The 22331-nt window shown below is 42.5% G+C and overlaps 1 protein-coding gene across 1 annotated transcript; it reads left to right on the top strand.

Annotated features, from left to right (window-relative positions):
• The first annotated feature begins 561 nt into the window (after positions 1-561).
• KCNJ15 (potassium inwardly-rectifying channel, subfamily J, member 15) lies at positions 562-2126 on the top strand. The gene is made up of 2 exons (XM_010150642.1): positions 562-629; positions 980-2126. The coding sequence occupies exons 1-2, from the start codon at positions 562-564 to the stop codon at positions 2124-2126; spliced, it is 1215 nt and encodes a 404-aa protein (XP_010148944.1).
• The last annotated feature ends 20205 nt before the right edge of the window (positions 2127-22331 follow it).

A 22331-nucleotide genomic window follows, 5' to 3' on the forward strand; every position in this document is an offset into this window, starting at 1 on the left:
ATAACATGCACTGTCCTTGTTCTACGTAATCACTGTCTGGTCCTGCAAGCCGGGTCTTGTTACTTGCCTCATCAAACTGGCACAGGCACTGTTCTGCTTCGCTCTGTGGGCTTTGTTCAGTCCTGAGTGTCCGCACATTTATTCTTCATCTGAGCTGATGCACACTAAATAAACTTCAGGAGTCCAATGATTGCTGGGCTCGAGCAGGTCAGGGCCCACAGCAAGAATGTTGACTTTGTGAATTGCCTCCTTTTTTTTTCCTTAGATGGCTTAAAATCGGAGTGCTGTACAGTGCAAACAGCTTCAAAGTGTTTTCAGGTGTAAATATTCCTTTCTAAAAACTCAACTTTGATGTGTTCAGGTCTGCTTTGTTTCCCTCTAGGTTAGTCATAGGTTTGCAACAGAGCGCCAGATCCGACTGAGTAAATCACTTGTGGAAGTTAATTGTTCACAGTGAAAGCTGATCTGGCTCATTTTGCCTCCCGTCGCAGGAAGAGACAGAAGTGGTGTGCTGGATCTGCGTTCTAAACTAAGCATTGTTGCAACGTTAATTTTGATCAGATGTCTCTCTTCAGGGCATTAAAGAAAACCTGCTCAGTAGTCAAAAAGAGCCTCTTCTCTAGAGAAACGTAAGGAAAAAAATTTTAATGCATTTTACAGAAATAAAGTACTAATGTAACATTTCAGCTTGGTCAAATTTCTTTTGCAGGCTATCATAAAAGAAACCTATTTCTTCATATTTGGCAGTCACCAGAACCAAATAATGATTTTTTTTCCCCCTTGGAAAAAAGAATATAAACTTATTTGTAATGTCTGATATTGTATGATGGTAACTTTGTATTCAAACTGTTTTTATTCACTGCTGTTGTGTTTAGATTTTGTTTGTGCCTTATCTCCACCAACGTTTTCAAATTCTTTTCAGAACCAGTTATGTGCTTTGATTTAATTAACTAACAGTCTTCTTTTATTCTCTCCTTAGGACTGGAGCAATGAGAATGGAAACCACGAAGATTAATATGTCTCGTGTCCCGCTGGTTAATGGAGGCATCGACACTGCCATGCTTAAGGCACACAAACCCCGTGTAATGTCCAAAAGTGGCCACAGCAACGTGCGGATAGACAAAGTCGATGGTATTTACCTACTCTACCTTCAAGATTTGTGGACTACAGTTATAGATATGAAGTGGAGGTACAAACTCACCTTATTTGCTGCTACTTTTGTTATGACTTGGTTCCTCTTTGGAGTTATCTACTATGCCATTGCATTCCTTCATGGTGATTTAGAAATAAACAAGTTCACCCCAAAGCGTGAGCCGTGTGTCAAGAATGTAGACTCTCTCACTGGGGCATTCCTTTTCTCCCTGGAGTCACAGACGACCATTGGCTATGGATTTCGTTTCATTACAGAGGAGTGTCCTCATGCCATTTTTTTACTTGTAGCCCAACTGGTCATCACCACCTTAATTGAAATCTTCATCACAGGTACCTTTCTGGCCAAAATTGCAAGACCTAAGAAGAGGGCAGAGACTATTAAGTTCAGCCACTGTGCCGTCATTACTAAACACAATGGAGAACTTTGCCTGGTGATCAGAGTAGCAAATATGAGGAAGAGTCTTCTGATACAGTGTCAGCTGTCTGGGAAACTTCTTCAGACATATGAAACCAAAGAAGGTGAGCGGATCCTGCTGAATCAAGCCAGTGTCAAGTTCAATGTTGACTCCTCTTCAGAAAGTCCATTTCTTATTTTGCCTTTAACCTTCTACCATATTTTGGATGAAAGCAGTCCTTTGAGAGATCTCACACCTCAAAATCTCAAGGAGAAGGACTTTGAGCTTGTGGTGCTCCTGAATGCCACAGTGGAGTCCACCAGTGCTGTCTGCCAAAGCAGGACTTCCTACATCCCTGAGGAGATCCACTGGGGTTACGAGTTTGTGCCTGTGGTTTCTCTCTCTCCAAATGGAAAGTATGTTGCGGATTTCAGTCAGTTTGAGAAGATTAAGAGAAGCACAGATTCCACTTTTTATAGCATGGACTCTGAAAAACAAAAACTAGAGGAGAAATATAGGCAGGAGGATCAAAGAGAGAGGGAACTGAGAACGATGTTGTTGCAGCAGAGCAATGTTTGATTGAATGGACGAACTATGCTGATTAATCCTTTGTGCAAACCGAAAAACATACTCTCTGTGCTGTATGTCTGCTTTGAAACCAACAGTGAAGTCCTTTTCAGCAAATAGCTTTGGTGTATTGTAAACCTATCCCTCTGTTTGGCTGAGCTGTTAATCAAGTATTTTGTAATTAGACAGGATTTCTTTGTCTGTGATTGTGACTTAGCAACGTTGATTTGTATTAGTTCTGACCACCACTAAAGGCGTACACGCCACTTTCCGTTTGGAAAGTGAAACTGGATGCACTGTGCTGATTCCTTCAAATATTTATTTGATATGGTTTTACTGTAAACATGCCTTTTCAGAGACAGCACACAGTACTGCTAGAATAAAATACGATCCTTTAAAATATGTATATTTAAGATATATATTCTCACACCAGGTATTACCTTCACAGCGATTCCTGGCACTGGAAGTAAGTTGATTGGAGAGACAAATAGTTGGATGTGGGAAGAGCCTGCAGGGAGGTGCTAAACTCCTTCTTAAACCATGAAGGAGGGTGACAGAATAGTTGTGCTGGGTGGTGAGGAAGGGAGTTCGCTCTCTGTCTCTGCTACTCAAAGCTTGTTTTGTGATAACTCACTTTTTTAATCTAGTTAATACCTGATTTATATAAAATAGCAAAAAGGGGAGTTGAGCCCAAGCTACACAGAATCACAACAGTAATCAACTAAGGTTAGAGCTGGCTTTGAGACACTTGTTTTTTATCCAATGTAAATAGCTTGTAATAGCAGTATAACAATATATTTCTACAGATTGCTCACTTTGCTATGGACCATATTTAATTCCCATTAAAAGAAAGCTCTATAATGTCTGTAGACAATATTTACTTCTTTTGACAACCATAAGGGACAAGCATTCCTTTCATCCATTTCATTTTTGGTCTATTAAAAGCATTCCATTAATAAAGGAATTTAATTTGAGCAAATACTGATGTCTTTGTGGCACGGGGAGAGGGTGTGGTACCTCAGAGACATTGGAAAGAGCCGAGTGCTTGGCACAGCCAGTTGCATCCAGCACACAACCCAGGGACTCAGCAGATCACTAAAGCGGTCAGATTACGGGTCAGCAAACCGGGTACCAGTGGTGTCCTCATAACATGCCTATTATACGCAGCTCAGCTTTTTAGCGGGACTTAGAAATTATTTCTGACTCATATCACTTTGGCAGCTTTCTGAGTTGTAGAGATTTTGCTTCTCCAAAGCTTTGGCAAGGAAAAGCTGCATTAGGTAAAAGTTTTGGGTCTGTGGACTAGGTCTTAGCCTGAGAGCCACCAAGGCCTGCAGTGATGAAAGGACTTTTGGCATTGTTACTGCTACTGTGCTTTGCTTTCCGTCCCCATGTGACCAAGTCGAATGCAGTCCAGCAGTCTGCCATACAATATTCTATGCAATAAATGAATCCTGCTTGGTGCTTAAAGAGGCATGCAGCAAATTGAACACAGAGACACCTGTGGCACCAAGAATTAACATCAAGAAGAGAGGAGCACATACTGCAGTGGATGGTGGTGGTGAGGGCGGATATGAGAGACTTAAAACTGTTCCTTTATGTAATGGTTATCTCACCATTGTGAGAAGTCTGAGATACAAATACTTGTCTGAAGGGAAAGACTTGACTTAACCCAAGAATGTTCCCTACCCACTACAACACAGGCAAGGTTTCTCCAAACATTGTAATCACAGGACCCGTCTAGCATTTTTGGACAGAATTTCCAAATTCTTTCCAAAACCTGTTGTCACACAGGTTTTCATTTGCAACCACATACAGAGGATATCAATATTTAAAGTAATGATTGATAATTTGCAGGCTTCCTTCCTTTTGTCTGATGGCTTGGTCCACTGCAAGGAAGCCTGTGTGCTCCATGATTTTTTTTCAGTCACTTTGTAGATCTGAGGTTCATGTCCTACAACTCAAAGACCACTGCTTTGGTATGCTGAGGTAAAAGTGTGAAGATGTCTTAACCCTTCTTCTGCCAAGCCTTAACCTCCATGTTTTGACAATCAAACATACAGTCCAATTGGTAAGTGCTCATATCATTCCTAAAGTCACTATCTCTGCTGCATACTGACTGTAAAACAGCTTCACAAACAGCAAATGAGTTCTTCTCCAGAAATACCTGATGACAAACTGATCCCCTTCCTCCCACCCCCTTCCCATCCCTGAAAATAGAGACAGGTCAATTTATATGTTTCAGATGAGCACTCCATCTATTTCAATAAACTTGTTTGTTATTGCACTTTCTTGCTTGTACCTTAAGAAATCCTGATGCGTTGAGCCCTGTAGGGGACACAAGTGTGAAGTTTCAATGGGTCTGCAGAATTCTTGAGTGTCAGATCTAGGAAGTCCTGTGGGTACCCACCTCCAGTGATATACTAGCATGGGGACTTTTGTAGCAGCAGTTTAGGAGCCTAGAGACCAGGCTGCTCCAGGCTTTGACAGATGCTGAGCAGTAATTTTTTTGGATCTTCACACTGGGAGCTAAGGAAGCAGGTTGAGATTTAAATCCCTGTGTACACCATTTCTCAAGGTTCAGTCATTATGTTCACTAGGCCATTCTAGTCGTTAGGTTATCCTGAAGTAAAAAACATTTTAGACAAAATCCTTGGAAGAGAAAAAGCATCACAGAAATTATTTTCTCTGAGCTTTCAGTCCTTCAAACCTTTTAAAAAAAGTGTAAACAAAAAAGAAAAACACTAGAAATCTTTGGCAAAGTCAAAGCAAACCTTCATTAGGTAGAGAGAGACTGCACAGTGGGTTTATATGCATACATTAGTATAATATATAATGCACTGCTATTCATTAATTCCAGCTTCAGAACATGGTCTTACCCTGCAACGAATTATATGTTTCATTCCAACATCCGTGCAAACATAACTTCCATTGCTCTGTCAGTGAGTTTAGAGCAGAAGTGGCCTTGGAGCAGCATGCTTCACTGCAGAGTACTTAACTGCAGTGGAAAAATATCATGATGTGGATCTGATATGAATCACCAGCCAACCACAACCTCTTACTGCTTGTGGTAAGCTCCTCTGGTTGTGTAAATACAGCTCTGGTGATTTAGCTCAGCTGAGGACTGCCAGGATAGAGAACCAGAAAACAAAACTTCCATGGCCATCCCAAAGCTGCCTTACCCATGAATGACTGTCCTGCCCACACAGTGGTTGAGGGTGTGAAAGCCTTCTTGTCTCCTGACTGCTTGTCCCGAGGGCATCCGGGCAGAGCATCCACAGCTCCCACAGTTGGGTCCCCACACAACCAGCAGCAGCACCTTCTCACTCCTCTCTCTGCCCCACAAATGGAAGATACCACCTTGGGAACTACTGAGTTGGATAGTTATACTAGTTTCTAAAATATCCTAACTTTATGGATAAATTAAATCAGAGTCTAAAATTTCAAGAACTAAATAAAGCTGTGTCCCTTTGTGCACTAAATGCATGAGTATGTCCTTCAAGTAAATACTCCACTCCAGATCATTCATAAGAATATAATAACAGTAAATTAAAATTTACTTCTTTATAAATCTACTGAGGAATATGACATACTTATCCTTCTTTTATTTGTAAGTTATCAGTGAGCAGGACATTTTTAGAGTTGTTTTAATTATTTGAACTTGTACAACACAGTTGAATGAGAACTTATTTCAGCTCATGGACTGTTTCTGAACTATTTGCTTTGGCTTTACCTTCAACATTTTATTGTTCTTTTTTCTCCCCCCTTGTTTTTTTCTTTTTTTTTTTCTTTTTTGTGGAGGTAGGTGATTGAAGAAGCATAATTTCACTTCTATTGCTTCCTTGCAATGACTTGGGGAGGGAAGAAATGAACCCTCAGAGACTGCAGACTGACTGTGCCAGAATCAGATCCACCATCCTTCACCAAAGTTTCAGTTCATCTTCCAAACTGATGACAACATTTGTGGAAAGCCGAAAATTTGACAGGGGATGATGGTGGTCTCCAGAAAAATGTGATTCTCTCATTTTCTGAACAGAGGTAGGAGGGCAAATAGCTATTAGGTCTAAAAGATACTGAGGGACGGGGGAAGGGATGCAGGATGGAAAAGTAGAGTGAACAAAACTCACTTATGCACACTCACACTTATCCGTATGACTGAACATTTGCCATTTCCATAGGATGCCAGGTTAAAAAACAAACAAACAAACCAACCCCAAACAATCCTTCAGATTTGCTGAGATGACTCAAAGGACTGGGAAAAGTGAATGTAAACTTTGTACTTGAACAAATGTTCCTGATGCCTTCTGAATGTGTTTGCTGAGTGTTAGTCTGATGACAGACTGATCTTGAAAGAGAACAGGTAATACTCTGTGATGACTCTATCAAATCCGTGATGGGGGGAAGCTTAAAAAAGGATAGTGTGTGCTCTAGCTCTTGCATACTCGTTGCTAATATACTGTTTGGCTGCAAAGCAGTCATGTCCCGGTCACCCTCATGTTGCTGGGATTATGTGAATAAAGGAATGTTACCCTGACTTCCCTGCTCAGCCTTCAGCAGATACTCTCTGCAAATATTAGATTACCAGAACAGAGCCCTTTTAATGTAACAGGTACTGGTTGAACATCCTGTACTTAAATGTCTTGAAAGAGCTTTTGGAGCATTTCCAGGGTGTCATATATTCCCTCAGCAGAGACTGTTCAGAGCTGCCCTGTCCTGTGTTAGCACATAGTACACGCAGCAAAACAACGTAACTCCACAAGTAGCACAACATACATATGCTTTTTGCATCTCCTCTTAACAATAAATTCCGTAATGGTCACTGTGCACCTCATGATACCGTATGACTGTTAAATTCATTCCTTCTTTACTATCCCCTGTAAATGTTTATCCAGACAAAATATGAGATGATGACTGACATTAGTGATACTGAGGGGACAAAAGTGTTTTAAGGACATAGGATTTATGACTCTGACAGACATGTTGCCATGAATCTTTCACAGCAGACAAAGACCTGCTCTGCCTGTCTGCTCCTCTCCTTTGCCCAAGGCCAGCATCCTCAGGACCAACAGCAGAATGGAGAACTGCCTGACAATACTGAGGCTCCAACTGAGATTCAAATATGTGACGGGCCCTGATGAAACAAAAGTCAGCTCATGGAGGTAAGCTGGCCTAAAATCCTGCGCTGTGGACGTGCAAGACATGTTCTGTTCTGCTTTCATGGTGAGCAAAAGCGTCTGATGAGGGCAGCAACATAAAGCTGTCTTTGGCCAACCTCACTGTATATCTATTTTCTCTGAGGAACACACCAGCCTCAACCTAAATTGCCGTGAGTCTGAGTAGGTATACATTAAAAAAGGCTGAGGTGTCCAAGGAAATACTTAACAGAGGTCAAATGGTTCCAGCACTCATTAAAGGCTTTTGCTGTACAAATTGTTCACCTCCCATAGACCTATTTCAATGTCTTTTCCCTTCTACTGTTCATATTAAGCATCAAATTACCTAATGCTGGTTAGGATCATAATTTATTTATCTTTCCTTTGAAATAAAGATGTATACTTGAACCATAAGCAGAATAAGATTTCACTTAACAACTGCGGTTAAACAACAATTTTCAAGTTAGGGAATTGTTATTCATTCTTTACCCAATGAAATTGGTAAAATGGTCTGTGAAATGTACTCTTCACTGTGCTCCAAAATAAGAAATATCTCAAAATAAATATCAAAGTCCAAGATCTGGAATGAATTAGGTGATTCATGCTAAATGGCCAATCTTGCTAGTTACTGGAAAAAAACAGATTGTTATTTTCAAAAAAAAAAAAAAAAGTATAAATGTTATCCTGCTGCTAGACAAAGTTCAGAAAGAATAGTATATACGATAGTAGCCTATGAAAGATGCTTGTTGTAAGTCAGGATAGTTTTTCATTATAAAGCTGCAGACCTATAGCTGCTCTCCTGTGAGAAACAAAGATAAAGGTCATGTTCATTTCCCAAAGCGCGTCCAACTAATATTTGTGTGACAAAATCACTGACTTCAGTCTTAGTGCAGTACCATCGGGCATCTAGGGAAGATCGGAATGGAGGTTAAGTTCAATTCCCAATGAGATCCCCACATTTCTTCTTCCCTCCCTCTCTCCTCTACTTTCTTCCATGAATTCATTTTGAGAGGATCTGTTCTGTACACAGAGTGTCCTGAAATATCAGTGAATAACAAATGGCATCCCTACGAGTTCTTTATGAACATGAGGCATTTCTAAGAGCTGCAGATTTGGGTGCATATTATGACAGTTTATGGCTGGCAAAAATTATGGAAAATGTTTACCAAAAGACAGGCAAGTAAAAGAGGAACAGATAAATACCTTCTCTAAGTGTGTGACACTTCAGAACTGAGAATTGCTTTCCTCTTCAGAGAAGTTGCACCTAAATACAAGGCAAGTTTGAGAGGGTTTTTGGTAGAATATTGCCATAAAACCATGTTTTGACTTATATCTGGGTGAAATTCTTCTCGTCATTTCTTCTTCAATGAAAGTGCTTGAAAACTAGAACAGAAACTTGAAAACTCAAAATGTTTTAAAAACCAGAAATGGTTGTGTCTTCCAGCTGATAGGTGGAAAAACGTTTAGTCAGCTATGAAATGTCTATTAATGAAACACTGATTGCTTTATCCTGGCAATTTTACTTATACTAAACTCATAAACCTAGGCAAATCTTTCATTCTGAGAGGAAATAAGCAGGCTGAATTTATTCCCTGGTAGACTTCTGTCATTCCCCAGTTCTACAGAAAAATGAGAGCTTGTCTGCACATGGAGTTATTCCAGCGCAACCATTTAACAACCCCAAGAAAATCAGTCCAGAGTGATAGTACACGTAGACGCTGTGAGGCTGGAATGGGGGTGTCTATACCTGCATCAACTTCACTGACTTTCATGACCAATTCCATCAGAAATAAAAAAGAAATAATCACATTGCCACACGACTTACTCCATTTTAACTCTCCTACTTTAAATTTACAGCTTCTCTTATTCCAGGTGCATTTATTCACATGTGCAGACAAGCCCCAGACTGCAAGGAATGGCTCCAGCTTCGCTCATGGAAGTGGTCCTTCCCAGGAATTCTTTCTGGGTGTTAATGTCACTGAAATCCAGAGGCCAAATTCTTGGCTCCACGGTTCCCCTTTCTGCAGCAGCCTGGTGCTGCAAAGAGGCCGTAAAGCTGATCCAAGAAGCCAGCTGAACCTTTTCTCTGGCACAGAGAAGGATTGTCAAGACCAGGCTATTTCCACTGGAAAAATGAGCCTCATTTCGTTCAAGAAATGAATGTGCTGTAATGAAATTTTACAACCCCCATAATAAGCCTATTATCAAGATTGTGACAAAACATGAAAAAGCTTTAAACTTCCAGTAGTTTCAGGCTAACCCAGAGGTATTGTAGCCAGCTCTAAATCTGTTTTGTGATGTTGGTGTCAGATACAGGTTTGTTTAAACATTGTATTTTACAACCATAAATTTGGGGTTTTAGTTGGAATTTGAACTTAGACTTCATTGCTAATCCATGGTCAGTGATTGGACTGGTATTTCACAAGTTTGTCCGTGGACTTTCATATTCTGAAAGTGTCTATTTTAGACCTGCAATCTGATATCACCATCCCATTACCAAATATCCACCTCATACCTGAATGCAGCTGCTAAATAATAGTAACTCTGCCTATTTTGCTTTTGCTCCTCTGTAGAGCAGGCTTTCTTAAAGCAGTCAACATGATTTACTGCCATTCCTCTTCAGAGCTGGGAAGCTGTAGCAGAGAGTAGCAAAACAGCAAGGGTAACCAAGCAGGTCAAAGCTGGAGGTGTCAGTACCCAGTGTCAAATCTGGACACATGAGTTCTAGTTTTGTGAGGTTGCAATTAGGCATGCAAACATTTTTAGTACATTTCATTCTACCTGAGAAGAGGTATATCTCAGATTTTCTATCTCATCCTCTTCTTATCCAAGAGATATTTCAAATTTACGCTGATATTCGTCCATCAAGATAAACACCACTGCTACCAGAACAATTTTTGTTCTCCCGGTCAGCCCATACTGCCATTGCTGCCTATTAGGAGATAATGTCTGCTCAGTCCTCCTCTCTGCTTGGTTTCCTTCTCTCATATGAACTTGTGCTTACGTGGATAAGTAACAATCCATTTACTCCCTCAGCCTGTCACTAGAAACTGTGGATAGCTGCTGCTGTGACCTGTGGCTTGGTCTGCAGGCCCAGGACAGACAAGACAAGGGACTGACTGACAGCCACCCAGGTGATGCATCCTGAATGTGTCCAGAGATGCCAATTCACACACCCCAGCAAGCCGTTGGGAAGCAGAGCCTATGAAGAGCTTTGTGTTCCACTGGACTTAGCGTGTCTTCAATTATGTGATGACTGGGGTCACCGCATTGCTGACATGTACCTTCTCTACTTAGGTTGGACAGTACTTGGCAAGAGCCAGCTCAGCACCTTAACATTAGTGACTGGTGGTTAAAATGCATGATATTCCTCCCCGTCACCCTTCTCTTACCTAACTTCTGCCAGAGAGTTTTCTTGGGAAAATTACGTTCACAGCTAGGTTTAGAGAAGAGACAGCTGGTGCAGGGCAAGAATATGTTAGCTTATAATCACATCTTTTATGATGAAGCTTCATCGAAAATAGCTTCAATTTTCATGCGGTTACTGAGAAATTTGAGGGGGTGATGGAATAACACACTACAAGGAATTAAACTGCAAGCAAACTGAGGGGCTGGGCACTAAGTGGAAATATTCTAAATGTGAAGAGACCAGCTCCAAATGCGGACTTGCGTTACAGAAATAGAATATTTGCTGCTAGGGATGGATTTCCAGTCCCACTCCCAGGTCAGTACGTGTCACAACACCAACAATGTGTGTACATGGTGATCTACAGTTTAATTCAATTGCTGGCAAAACACGTGGTACACCAGACACGATCCAAAGTCCCTTGAAGTCAAGGGCCCTTTCCATTGACTTCAAAGGACTCCGGATCTGAGCTGCAGGGGTGGTGAGCCAAACTCACATTGGAACAAATGATGACAACTCCATGGAAGCCAATGTAATTCTGCTTGTGCCAACAGTGAATCTGGCCTATAAACTTTGTTCTTCAGCGATCAGAGGCTGCATAATTCATTCAGTGGTTCAGAAGCTAATTAAATTTTCATGGCCATCAGCACATCGACCATGTTGTACATTTTGACTATATGAAATTGTTCTTTTCTGCAATCATTTATTCAAATGGTCCCTCTTTGTTGTTGAAGCAATCACAGTTTGCTCACCCTCCTTATCTAAAATGTTGCTTAATCTCTGAAGCCTTCCTTTTCACACAGTGGCAATGTAATAAAATTGATTGTATGGTTATGAGTCTGGTTTTCATTTATTAAAGTGTTGATATAGGAGAAATTAAATCACACAACTTGTAAAACAGCAGAGCGGAAATACTTCTGGACGTTACTAGCTCTAGTAAATGCAGTAGTAATTCTGAGCTGGCTCGATACTGGCCATTTTCAGTTCAGGCATTTGAATTCAGAGGAGACCTTCAAAGCATTGAATTTTGTCTTCCTTTTACTAGCATGTCTTGGTGATAAATCCTTTGCTCAATTATTAATTTAATCAAGTCATGTAGACTGTAATGGCAACATTTATGTTTGCAAGACCACACAGACAAAAATAGGAGATAGTTATGGGGGAGGGCTTGGTATTTCTTCCCCTTTCTGTTGTTTTATTTAAGTCCATAGACTGATGGCTTCTTTTATTGGATTTGTTCGTATTAGTAATCTGACAAATGACCATCATCTGTGGACTGTGGCAATTGAAATGTTCCATAGATTTCCATCCCTTTTTGGCCAACTGAATGAATGTCCTTAATCCAGATAACAGATGTCAAGTGGGGCATAGCTTTTTATGAATGCATATAAAACATATATGAAGACGTATATACATGTTGGCAAGGGGAGGCAGTGAATGTAACCAGGGTCTCAAGAGCACTTACAAGGCTTGTGTTAATATCAGTCTGGGTGGTAAGAATTTTGTGGTAGCACAGAGAAATGGCACTTGCAGGGAAGCAAAGGAATAGTGCACCACTTCATTTGTCCTTATAAGGCCTCCAAGTGACCAACAAGGAGGAAAAACCCTATTAAAAATGCTTATCACAAATGCCTCCTTCTTCATTTTGGATATTTCTACACCTTCAGGCAGATAGCAGACCCATAAATAGTTAATCTGACATTTGGCACATCTGAGGGTTCCGTGGTGGAGGAAGGAACAAGTTAGTGATGGGTGGAAATCTCTGATAATGCCAATAAAAAGGTAGCCCAATTACTTTCGTAAACATGATCATCAGTAAGCTGGTAACAATTTAACAGCTGTATATGCTAGAGTGATTAGGTTTAATTAATGCAGTCGTTTATCAGAAAGAAATGATTCAGCCTGACAATTTCTCATTCATGTCTTCATGAAGGGGAAGGTGCACGCTGCAATGTGGCTTTGCATCATTTCCTCTGCTTCCCGTTGCTTGCGCAGGAGCGAGGCCTCGATTGTACCCTGGGTATTGTACTGCCTGGAACCAAGCTCACCACAATGTCAGAATGGTAAGCACTTATCTTTCAGAAGTGGAAATGTTTTCAGACTATTAGAGTCTTCACAATTGCATTTGTAGCAATATCAATCTATCCTGCAAAGGTTTTAGGGCTGTGAGGTTCATAATTCAGGATGAAATCTGCCTCACACTTCACCTATATGGTGAACTATGCCATCAGTGTTTCTGTCCCCCATGAGGTGGGCACCTACACTGACCTCCCTCCCTCCTTCCCTCCCTCCCTGATGGTGTGTGTCAGTCACTTCTTCAGGAGCACAAAGCACGGGAACAAATGGGTGGGGATGGTTCGGACATTCTACAGAATGTGAAATGCAATTTAAAGCATGATATTGAAGGTGGACACCTAGTCTCCTCAGAGGTGGTTGGGATAGGAGTGGTGACATAGCCTGCAGTGTTCAGATGGCTGATGCCATGAGGGTGACATAAGCACTACAAGCACATTTCAGCCTGTGTGATCTGGTGGCTAGGTACACCTGTGGTACTGGCCCCTCCGTTTCACAACCCGGTGATGGCATTAAACAGACAGCTCAAGCTTTTGCCCCTTCAATCACAATCACTTCTCTACTAGTCTTATTATTTTGCTCCAAGAGCAAGCATTACATCACGCTAGTGTTGCCAACGGCAGTAATCAATTTTGGGGCTGAATGCCGCTCTCACAAGCCTTTCTAACAGCAATCTGATGAGACCAGTGAAGTCTCATCTGCTTAAGAAAAGCCCCCCGAGCACAGAGCGACGTTGGGAAATATTTTTCGTGCCTGTGACGAGCCTGTTGGAATTTCTAATCTGCAGCTTACCCACAGCTGCAGGCACCCCCCCCCCAAAATGGGTCTGTCTTGAGGTATTTATAACGTGTCTGTCACCAGGGTAGCCAAGCACCACATGGAAACGCAGCACCCAGGTTTGCAGCTGATGCAGCTCATCATCATTTTGTCTCTCTCCCAGGTTCCCCACCCTGGCATGCTTCCCATGGCATTTGCTCCAAAAGAGCTTCTTACAAATGTTTGCTCCTCCAAAAGCTCCCTCATGGGAATGGTGTGCAAGCCTGGCACCTGCTGCCTTGTGCAGCATCCTATCCACAGAGAAAAGGTTTTTAGGCAGGGCTTTCATTTTTCTTTTCAAGAGTTTGGGCTAGCCTGTGACAGACTTCTGATGCTGCAGTGAAAAGCCACATTTAGCTGGAAAGTGTTTATACTATCTCTCCAGACTCTGAATTAACTTTCAGTGTCTAAATCTACTGAGCTTTTAGGTGAATATATTGCAAGGATCACAAGCCAGTGTAGAGCATTGCACTTGGTCCTACAGAGCCATGAACTGTTTCCCCCTCTAATCTCTTTTCTGACTGATTCTGAAGGTACTTCAACCTGAACTATCTAATAGCCTGATCAGCCATTTCCTTTTCATTTCGTCTGCAGTTTTCATCCCTTCCTTGTGTTCTGCCCCATATTTACTCGTAGGAGAGTAATCTTATCTGGAAGATGAAGTTTCTGCTCTTCAAAGTAAATATGCAGCTTGGACTGCTAGTAAATTATCTGTGAAGTAACTGATAAAGGAAAATCACTCCCAAGCAGTTCTGGTCTGATCCAGATCTGAAGCCAAGGTAAAGACCCGAGACTCCAGAAAGCAGCCAAGGAATTCAAACATTTGTGCTCTCTAACTGGAATATATATCTGAAAGATTTTCTAGGCAAACTCACTCAGTGCTTCCCAAACCAGCTCCACCACTGGGTTTTGTACACACTTGCACATCTGAAGATTGACATTTTTGCAAAATACGTTTGGAAAAAAACCACTCTAAATGTCACTTAGGTTACAAGAAACTGAGAATTCATGGGGTAATAAGCATTCCTGGACAGTGAGGCAGCTCTGTGCTCACCCAACCAGTCACTCAGCCCACCTTGTAGGGCTCAGGTATTGGGACTTGCTGGGTAAGCCTTTTCTGCGAACCCTCCGAACGGGACAGAGTTTTTACCCACTTTGAATAGTTTGCTTCACTCTGACAGATTCTCACAAGGCAAATTCTCCGGGAGGTGGATAATCCAAAGGATGAAAATCTCAGACAGAAATTGCTAACACTTCCTTTCTTTTTTCCTCCCTAAGGTTTCAAACCTGGAGAAAAAAGGTCTGCAGTGGCCCAGCAGCAGCCCCCTCTGTGCTGCCTGCTAGCTCTGCCTCTTGCACATTTGCTGAACCCTGTAATTACAGAAGGTTACAGACATGGAGCAAGATTCTGCCATTGATTTCCCATGTTTTCCCTAGAGAGCAGCCTCATTGACTTCCAAGGTATTACCCACAAAGAAAACAACTGCTTTCACTCATCTGGACCTCAGTAGTCATGTTACGTGCTTGCTTTGCCCACACGCTGCTCCACAGAGACTATCTCAAACCATGGAAAATTCCAAAATTTGCCTTTCAAATTCCTGCGTGTTTTGAACAGGGGAAGGGGCTGGGTCTGCATCCAGATAAAGTTTAGATTTGGTTTGTGGCTCAAAGCTGACCCAGGACTAGAATTCATATTCATAACCGAGGAGTGGAAAACTCATGGATTTTTCTGATGAGGATTCTTACCAAAACAGCTGTTACTCTTGCATGTGGGGCACACATGAAGCAGAGCAGGACACACAGTATGCCCTCAGCATCCACCAATTTCCATGGTATGACCAGAGGACCTTACACTCAAACCCTAAAACCAGACTATGTGAACCTTATGCATTTCTATTTCTTATGCTGAACAGTATCCTCTGAGGAAGATTTGCCTGTGGGGATCAAAGCCCTGGATAATCAAAAGATATTGTGACCTTTAGCCTCCATGCAATACCTAGACAATGCCTAGGATTGGATTTTGTCCTAATCTAGCTGGGGGAGCAGGGAGTCCACTTCCATTGTTATGGTTTATGGAAGTGGGCATGCTTGCTGCACTGGCCAGAGCACTGGGGTTCGGCTAAGGGACTTGTGTCAGCTGGAAGATTTGTACTGTACATACGCATTGCTGCTTACTCTTTGAGCCTTACTCTCCAGAGTATGCTTATCATCAGTTTTTTATTCACTTCTGGGAGACCTTCTTCCACAAGATCTTACAACACTGTATCTGACATGCTCAAAAAGAAAATGGTGTCTTCAAAACTACTGAGAGTGGCATCTCTCTTAGCTTATAGAAGAAATGCCCTTTTTGGCAGGAGCAACACGACTTGCCCACAGGCCAGCAGCCTCAGATGAAATATGCGTCAGGTCCTCCTAGATAATGTGCTCCAGCATCACTAGAAACAACTCTGTTTGCTCTTTTATCAGTACAGTACACAGCACCAGTTTTCCATTCATTCCATTGCTGATCCAAAATGGAAAGAAGCCAAACCTTTCACTTTTCCAGTGTTTGTTAAAGCACAAGCATTTTATTTGGAGACTCTGAGAACATAATTGTTTAAAGTCTTAAATGAGATCCCTGTGCTGCCAAAGGTATCCATTCAGAAACCACGAATCAGGCCACTAGAGATCTTAAGACTGGCATAAACATCATGAGACCTTAAAAAACCAAGAAAATATGGATTCTTTCTTTCTTTTTTTCTTTCTTTCTTTTTTTCTTTCTTTTTGTTTATCTCTTTCTCTCTCTCCTCCTTTCTCCCTCTCTACTCTCTCCACTCCCAGTAACCCCCACCCCCAATTTCACTCTCACTCTCCACCTCTCTCTCTCTCTCCTTTCAGCATTAATATTTTAATGTTTTTTTTCTGGACCACTAGAAGTAGAGAAACTTATTTTTCAGGAGAAGCTGGAACACAGCTGTAACAACCTGACCGTAGGACATGGAGTTTTCAGAAAAAAATCAAATATTGGAAAACTTCTAGTGCCATTAGAAGAACCTCCCACACTGAACTGCCATAGGAGCTCCAGATAACAGAGAACTAGTGAAGTTTCCACTACAATAGAAGCTCAGTTGCACACCATTTATTTAACTCATATTTAGTTCATATCTGGTGACAGTAATTTCATGGCTCCTTTTATTTCTATTTATTGTCTATATTAGGGTAACATCTATGGCCCCCGGCCAAACTCAAGATACTCATAAACACTATGAGAAACAGCCATTAACCTCAGAGGCCTCAGTCTTAAAGGACAAGATGAACAAAGGAAGGAAGAAATGAGAAATTCTCTCACCCTTCCACAGAGGGACACTGTGTCCATGGTGAGATGGAGTGTCTTCCCCAGACTATCTCAGGAAGCCCACGGCAGATTAAAAAGCTGAAACTAGACACTGATTTCCAGGCAACTGCCTTATTTGCAAAGCCTTCCTTTCAACCAAAAGCCAAAGAAATGAGAGCCATAACACTCAGATAGCAACCTGAGGCGACCCACCACCAGATTAGCTGTCATCAGACTCTGCTCTGCCTCCCCACAGCCACTGTATGGGCAATGAAGGCACCCAGGGCAGTCAGGATCACTTTGAGGCAAGGGGATCCCTTGCCCGAGCATCCCTGGGTGCCGAAGGGCACGTTCCTGCAACACAGACCATGGCAGGTGAGCTGTGACCTGAGGGTGACTTCAGGACTTGTCCTGACACACACAGCACAGGGAGAGAGGCACCACCGGTGCAGGGTTCAGTCACTCCCACTCTCCAAATGTCCCCCTGCACCCTCCGAGGCAGTGGCTGACTGCTGGCTCTTGGATGGCTTGTTTTGGTCCAAGAGAAAAAAAAAACATGAACAACCAAACATGAACAGCTTCATTTACCATAGCATGACAGGAACAAAGGGACAAAGTACACTATTCTTGAAAGTCAACACATTGTGTAGAAATACCTCAGAGCTGGCAGGAATATTACTTTGATTAAAAAAAAAAAAAAAAAATTGGTTTGCTAGTAAACTTCCTGTCTTTTAAGGAATCCGTTTGACCTTATCAGAACACATGCTGGGGTGCTGAGTTACTTTGCACATACCTGGAAAACTATCTAATGTAAATAAGTTTTATGGCTCCCAACTATATATTATTGGGTCATAAACTTAATGACTTTATGAAGGTTATTAAGAGAAACTGTATAAACTGTATCAGGATGCAGGAATAGGCATTGTATATTTTAATCTAAAGGAGTCTTTGGAAAACCTAAACAGAAGTAACCTAACAGTTTTCTGGATAAGTTTATTTAAGGTTATATCAAAATATAATAAACAGTGCTGTTGGGTTCAGAGGTCTTGTTTCCAGTGCGTTGAAATGTATTTATCAGTGGAGTCTGGGAACAAACTGAGGTTATGGAACTAAAACCCCTTTTCTGGTGGGAGGTAAGAGGATGGGTAAGCACAAGTGAGTGTCGGGTTTGCTTTAGCAAAGGAAGAGGATGGGATGGGCCTCTCCAGGAGCAGGGAAGGGTCAAGCCTTAGGAATGGGCTAGAATCAGGGTTTTATTTATTTCTGAAGTGGATTTGGTTGAAGTAAAAGGCATTGACTCTACAGGCTGTGCCTGCTGCTGAAGAGCACCGACACTGCCCTGGTGGGACTGAAGTCAGAGCGGCTGACAGAAACAAGCCTAGAGTAACATGGGCAGTGCAGACTTGAACTGCAGCTGACAGTGCCTGGGCACCTGGGGGACCTGGAGGGACCAGGGAGATGCCTTCCCCTGCACAGAAAGTGCTGTGGGTCAGAGTGCAGGAAGGGGGTTCAGCGAGCGTGTGGATCTCTCTGTATCAGAGAGGTTGCTTATTTACTAATTCTGGCAGCAACAGGGCTGTACTGAAAAATATTCCTCTTCTGGGTGCGTCTCATGGGTGAAAGCACACTCCTTGTAGCCCTGTGCCCTGACGCAGACCTGCCATGGCCATGGCAACGCCAGGGTCTGCACTGCTCCCTGACAATGAGGCAGTAACGTCTGGGCCTTGCTGGGCCTTGGCAGCCACAGGGCTGCACCCACTGCCCTTCTCCTCACCTTCGTGCCAGGCACGAGCTGCTGCTGTTACTAGTCTCATGGCTCTGGGTCTTGAAAGAAAAGAGAAGGTTTGCTGTTTACCTTGGAAGGGCATTTGCACCCCCTTTTGTTATTGCAGATCATACACAAAGGACAATCTTTGTCAGTTTTTCCCTAATCCCTCCTCAGATATTTTTCCAGGGCTGACACCAACCTTGCCGGCTGCAAACCCAGGTACCCTTTCCTTCCTGCTCCGGTCTCTCGTTTCCCATTGTTACCCAAGCAAAATAAATTATTTAAAGCAGACTTTGTCTTTGCAGCATTGTTCAATTTAGTAAGAGGGCTCCTGTTTAGAGGCCAAATTGTGCTGCTCTATGGACATGCTCCCTGGATGGGAGCTCCTTGATGGGAGCTACAAAAACATAATGTTTTTACTGTGTAAAAGGGCAGATACTTTAAAATCATGTTTTGATTCTCCTAGAAAGGCTCTGTAAGAGTGGGCATAGGCCAGCTGATGGAAGACAACACAACTTTCATGCAGACATGAAGAAAAAGGTTTCTGATCCAGGGCACCCCGAGCCTTGTCTGAAATGCACACAGCTCAAGGGTGAGACCTCACTGCCTGCTCTGGGCACTAGTTCTCCCCACACAGGGGTGTAAACTCTGTGGGCTTGTTCACCTGTGCTGAAGGTGGCAATGCCCAGATGGGCAGGCCTGGCAGGAATCACCTCAAGGCCCTGATGCAGATCACACACCATCTCAGGCTGAGCTCTGTGGGCACCACTTCTGTGTTGTTTCACAGGATTCAAAGACTGGGATGTCCCAGGAAAAAAAAAAAAAAACCAAAAAAAACCCACAAGTGCATCTGCAGCAGTTTGATGATGTTCTAGTGTCACAGAGGCTTTGTCATTCTAGTTCCCCATTCAACAGGAGGATAATTGTACCACATACACTCACCTTTTCCCTTTTTGTCCTCACAGAGCACTGACATTTCCCAGAGGAACAGTAGGCCAACAAAAGATGCCACATTACTATCTGTATTTTCTTTGACATTTACATTTTATTTAATAGATCTTTGAGGTGTAATTATGATGGATAAGCATTGTTATTCTTCAGACCAGATGGGCAGGTATAACCAGAGAAAAGCACAATTTCTGACCCAATGCCAAAGCGGAGGAAGAAGGAGGTGCCAGTTGGCCAAGGGCAGCACTTGGAAGAGTTTGCACTTCTACTGCAGTCACTTGGAGCTCAGTCTGCAGGACTGCATCAGATTCATTTAGCATGCAATTTTGGGGAGCTCCCGTCCTTCAAGCGTGTTAAGTAATGCACCAATAAACAACACTTGGGTTCAACACCCATTGTCTAGGAACTGCCATTCTATTTTGACACGGCTACTTGCACTCCTTTGGTTTCCTCACTTACCATGTAGACCACAGCAAAACCATAAAGCCATCAGCCCATGGGAACACTAACTTGAAGAGAGAGCTGTGGCAGCTCTGCTTTGCAATACCACAGGCCTGAGACCAGCATTTCTGAAAGACTGCCTCAAGTTTTGAGGTGGAGAAGGAACTTTGCTGCTGTCAATAACTTTCCCTCTCCCTGTAAATTTAATACTCTCCTGTTCAGGGGAAAATGTTTCTTTGGAAGCTGATCCTAGACCATGAAATGATCTGCCCACAGAAACCGTGGGCTATCTCAGCCCTTGTTACCCTCTAATACACACACACTGAAGAATGGGGATATTAAAAACCACTGCATCCTAAAACCTTTAAAAGCACTAAGTCAAAACACAACATGCACAAGTAATTTTTCCTTTGGGAAAGGAAAACCAAACCACATGCACCATATAGTAATCATGTGATTTAATGTACTCCTAGAATCATGTACGGCTCCTGGGAAGATATAAGCAGTATAGTAAGAAAAAAAAAAACCCAAACCCTAAACAAAAACCACTGCATCCTAAAACCTTTAAAAGCACTAAGTCAAAACACAACATGCACAAGTAATTTTTCCTTTGGGAAAGGAAAACCAAACCACATGCACCATATAGTAATCATGTGATTTAATGTACTCCTAGAATCATGTACGGCTCCTGGGAAGATATAAGCAGTATAGTAAGAAAAAAAAAAACCCAAACCCTAAACTATGAATAGCAGAACAGCTTGGACAACCCTGTTTGCTAAATTCACAGGGCCATTTCTAGTAAACTGAAGAAGAGGATGGATGAGATGCAGAGAGAGGTATTTCTGGTGGGTTTGAGGGTTTTTTTTTTCCTCCAGAGTGGAACCAAACCTTCAGTCAACAGGAAAAGCTAAATAAGAGGGCTGCGGAGGGCATGGGTGAGAAGCAAGTCTCTTACACACACATACACACAGAAAAACGCATGGTCTTTGAAGCAGAGGTTAAAATAAAAAATCCCACGGTGCTCGTGACCCTCCTTGAGGCTCAGTGTAACGTGGGCACCATCAGAACGGAGGGCTCGGGGATGACAACTTCCTGCTCCACCAAGACAACAGGATGAGAGTCCCAGCACAGCCCCATGCATGCCCTGCGCTTGGATAATGTCACTGCTGCAGCCACTGAGCCCTCCCATTTCCTTTGGCAAATAAACACCTCTGCTTCCTCTTGATTCTCCCAACAGATACTTGGCGAACAAGCTCCTCAATTTCCTCATGAGACATGAAGAAAAGTCTAGGTTTTTCCCAGTTGCGCAAATCCCCACGATTATAACCTTGGCATGCATCAAGAAATTATTTCCTCTTTCATCAGTAAAACTTTTGCAAAAGCCTCCCTCAGCTCCTGAGTTGCCTGGAAAGATACTGTTGGATTTACCTTGGCTCAAGAGAGGGCACAGCATGATACAGGCCAGTGAAGCCTCATCAGTGACTAAATTTAAGAAGTAGGAGGGCATTTCTTGGTATTTACCCCAGTCACACTCTTGATGTCTCAACAGCAATTTGTTACAGGCCACCTTCACTGACCTCTGGTTCTTTCTCAAAAAGGGTTAGACAGCAAAGACACTGCCAAGGCCTTTGCCATACCAAACTGAGTGCACAACACCAGTAAAGCCACTTGTACAGTGAAGGTCAAGTGTGATATTTTTTTCTGAAGGTAGGCAAGGTGATGGTGGCAATCTGCTGGTAGAAATCTCTGTAATTCATCAGCACCTCTCTTTCCTTCAGCTTAAGAGATCTTGCAGTCCTTGTGTGCAAGGAGGTAGGCCAGTCTCTTGTGTCCATGTCCTTCTGGGCAGTGACAAGCATGTCAGCTCTCTAACAATTGCTCTGTTTTCAGCCTGCTCACCTTTGCTGTAGGATTCAGCCTTTAGGGATGCGACTTTGCTATGACAACTGTGTTACTGCATCAGGCACCCGCAGTTTTTGGCCCCTCATCATGTTTCAGGGTAAGAGAACTCCACTTTAGGAATAGCAAGGACAGGATGCTGTGCAGTTTTTAGCCTTTTGTGTATTGAATACATGCTCTGCACAATGGCATGTTTCAGAGCTAACAGTTCCTCAGGAGGAAAACACACCAGAGGAAGCATTTCCTGCTGTGGACAGTTGACAGCTGGTGTTGAAAAAGGGCTTCTCGAGTGATGGAGAGGAGGCTATTTTGGGGAAGTTTTGGTAACTTTATTTTACTCTTCTTGTCAACAGCATCGATGGTTACCATAACACAAGTGCAGTGACACATCAAAAGGGAA

This window comes from Eurypyga helias, unplaced genomic scaffold (assembly GCF_000690775.1).
Source record: "Eurypyga helias isolate BGI_N326 unplaced genomic scaffold, ASM69077v1 scaffold21864, whole genome shotgun sequence".
Lineage (NCBI taxonomy): Eukaryota > Metazoa > Chordata > Aves > Eurypygiformes > Eurypygidae > Eurypyga > Eurypyga helias.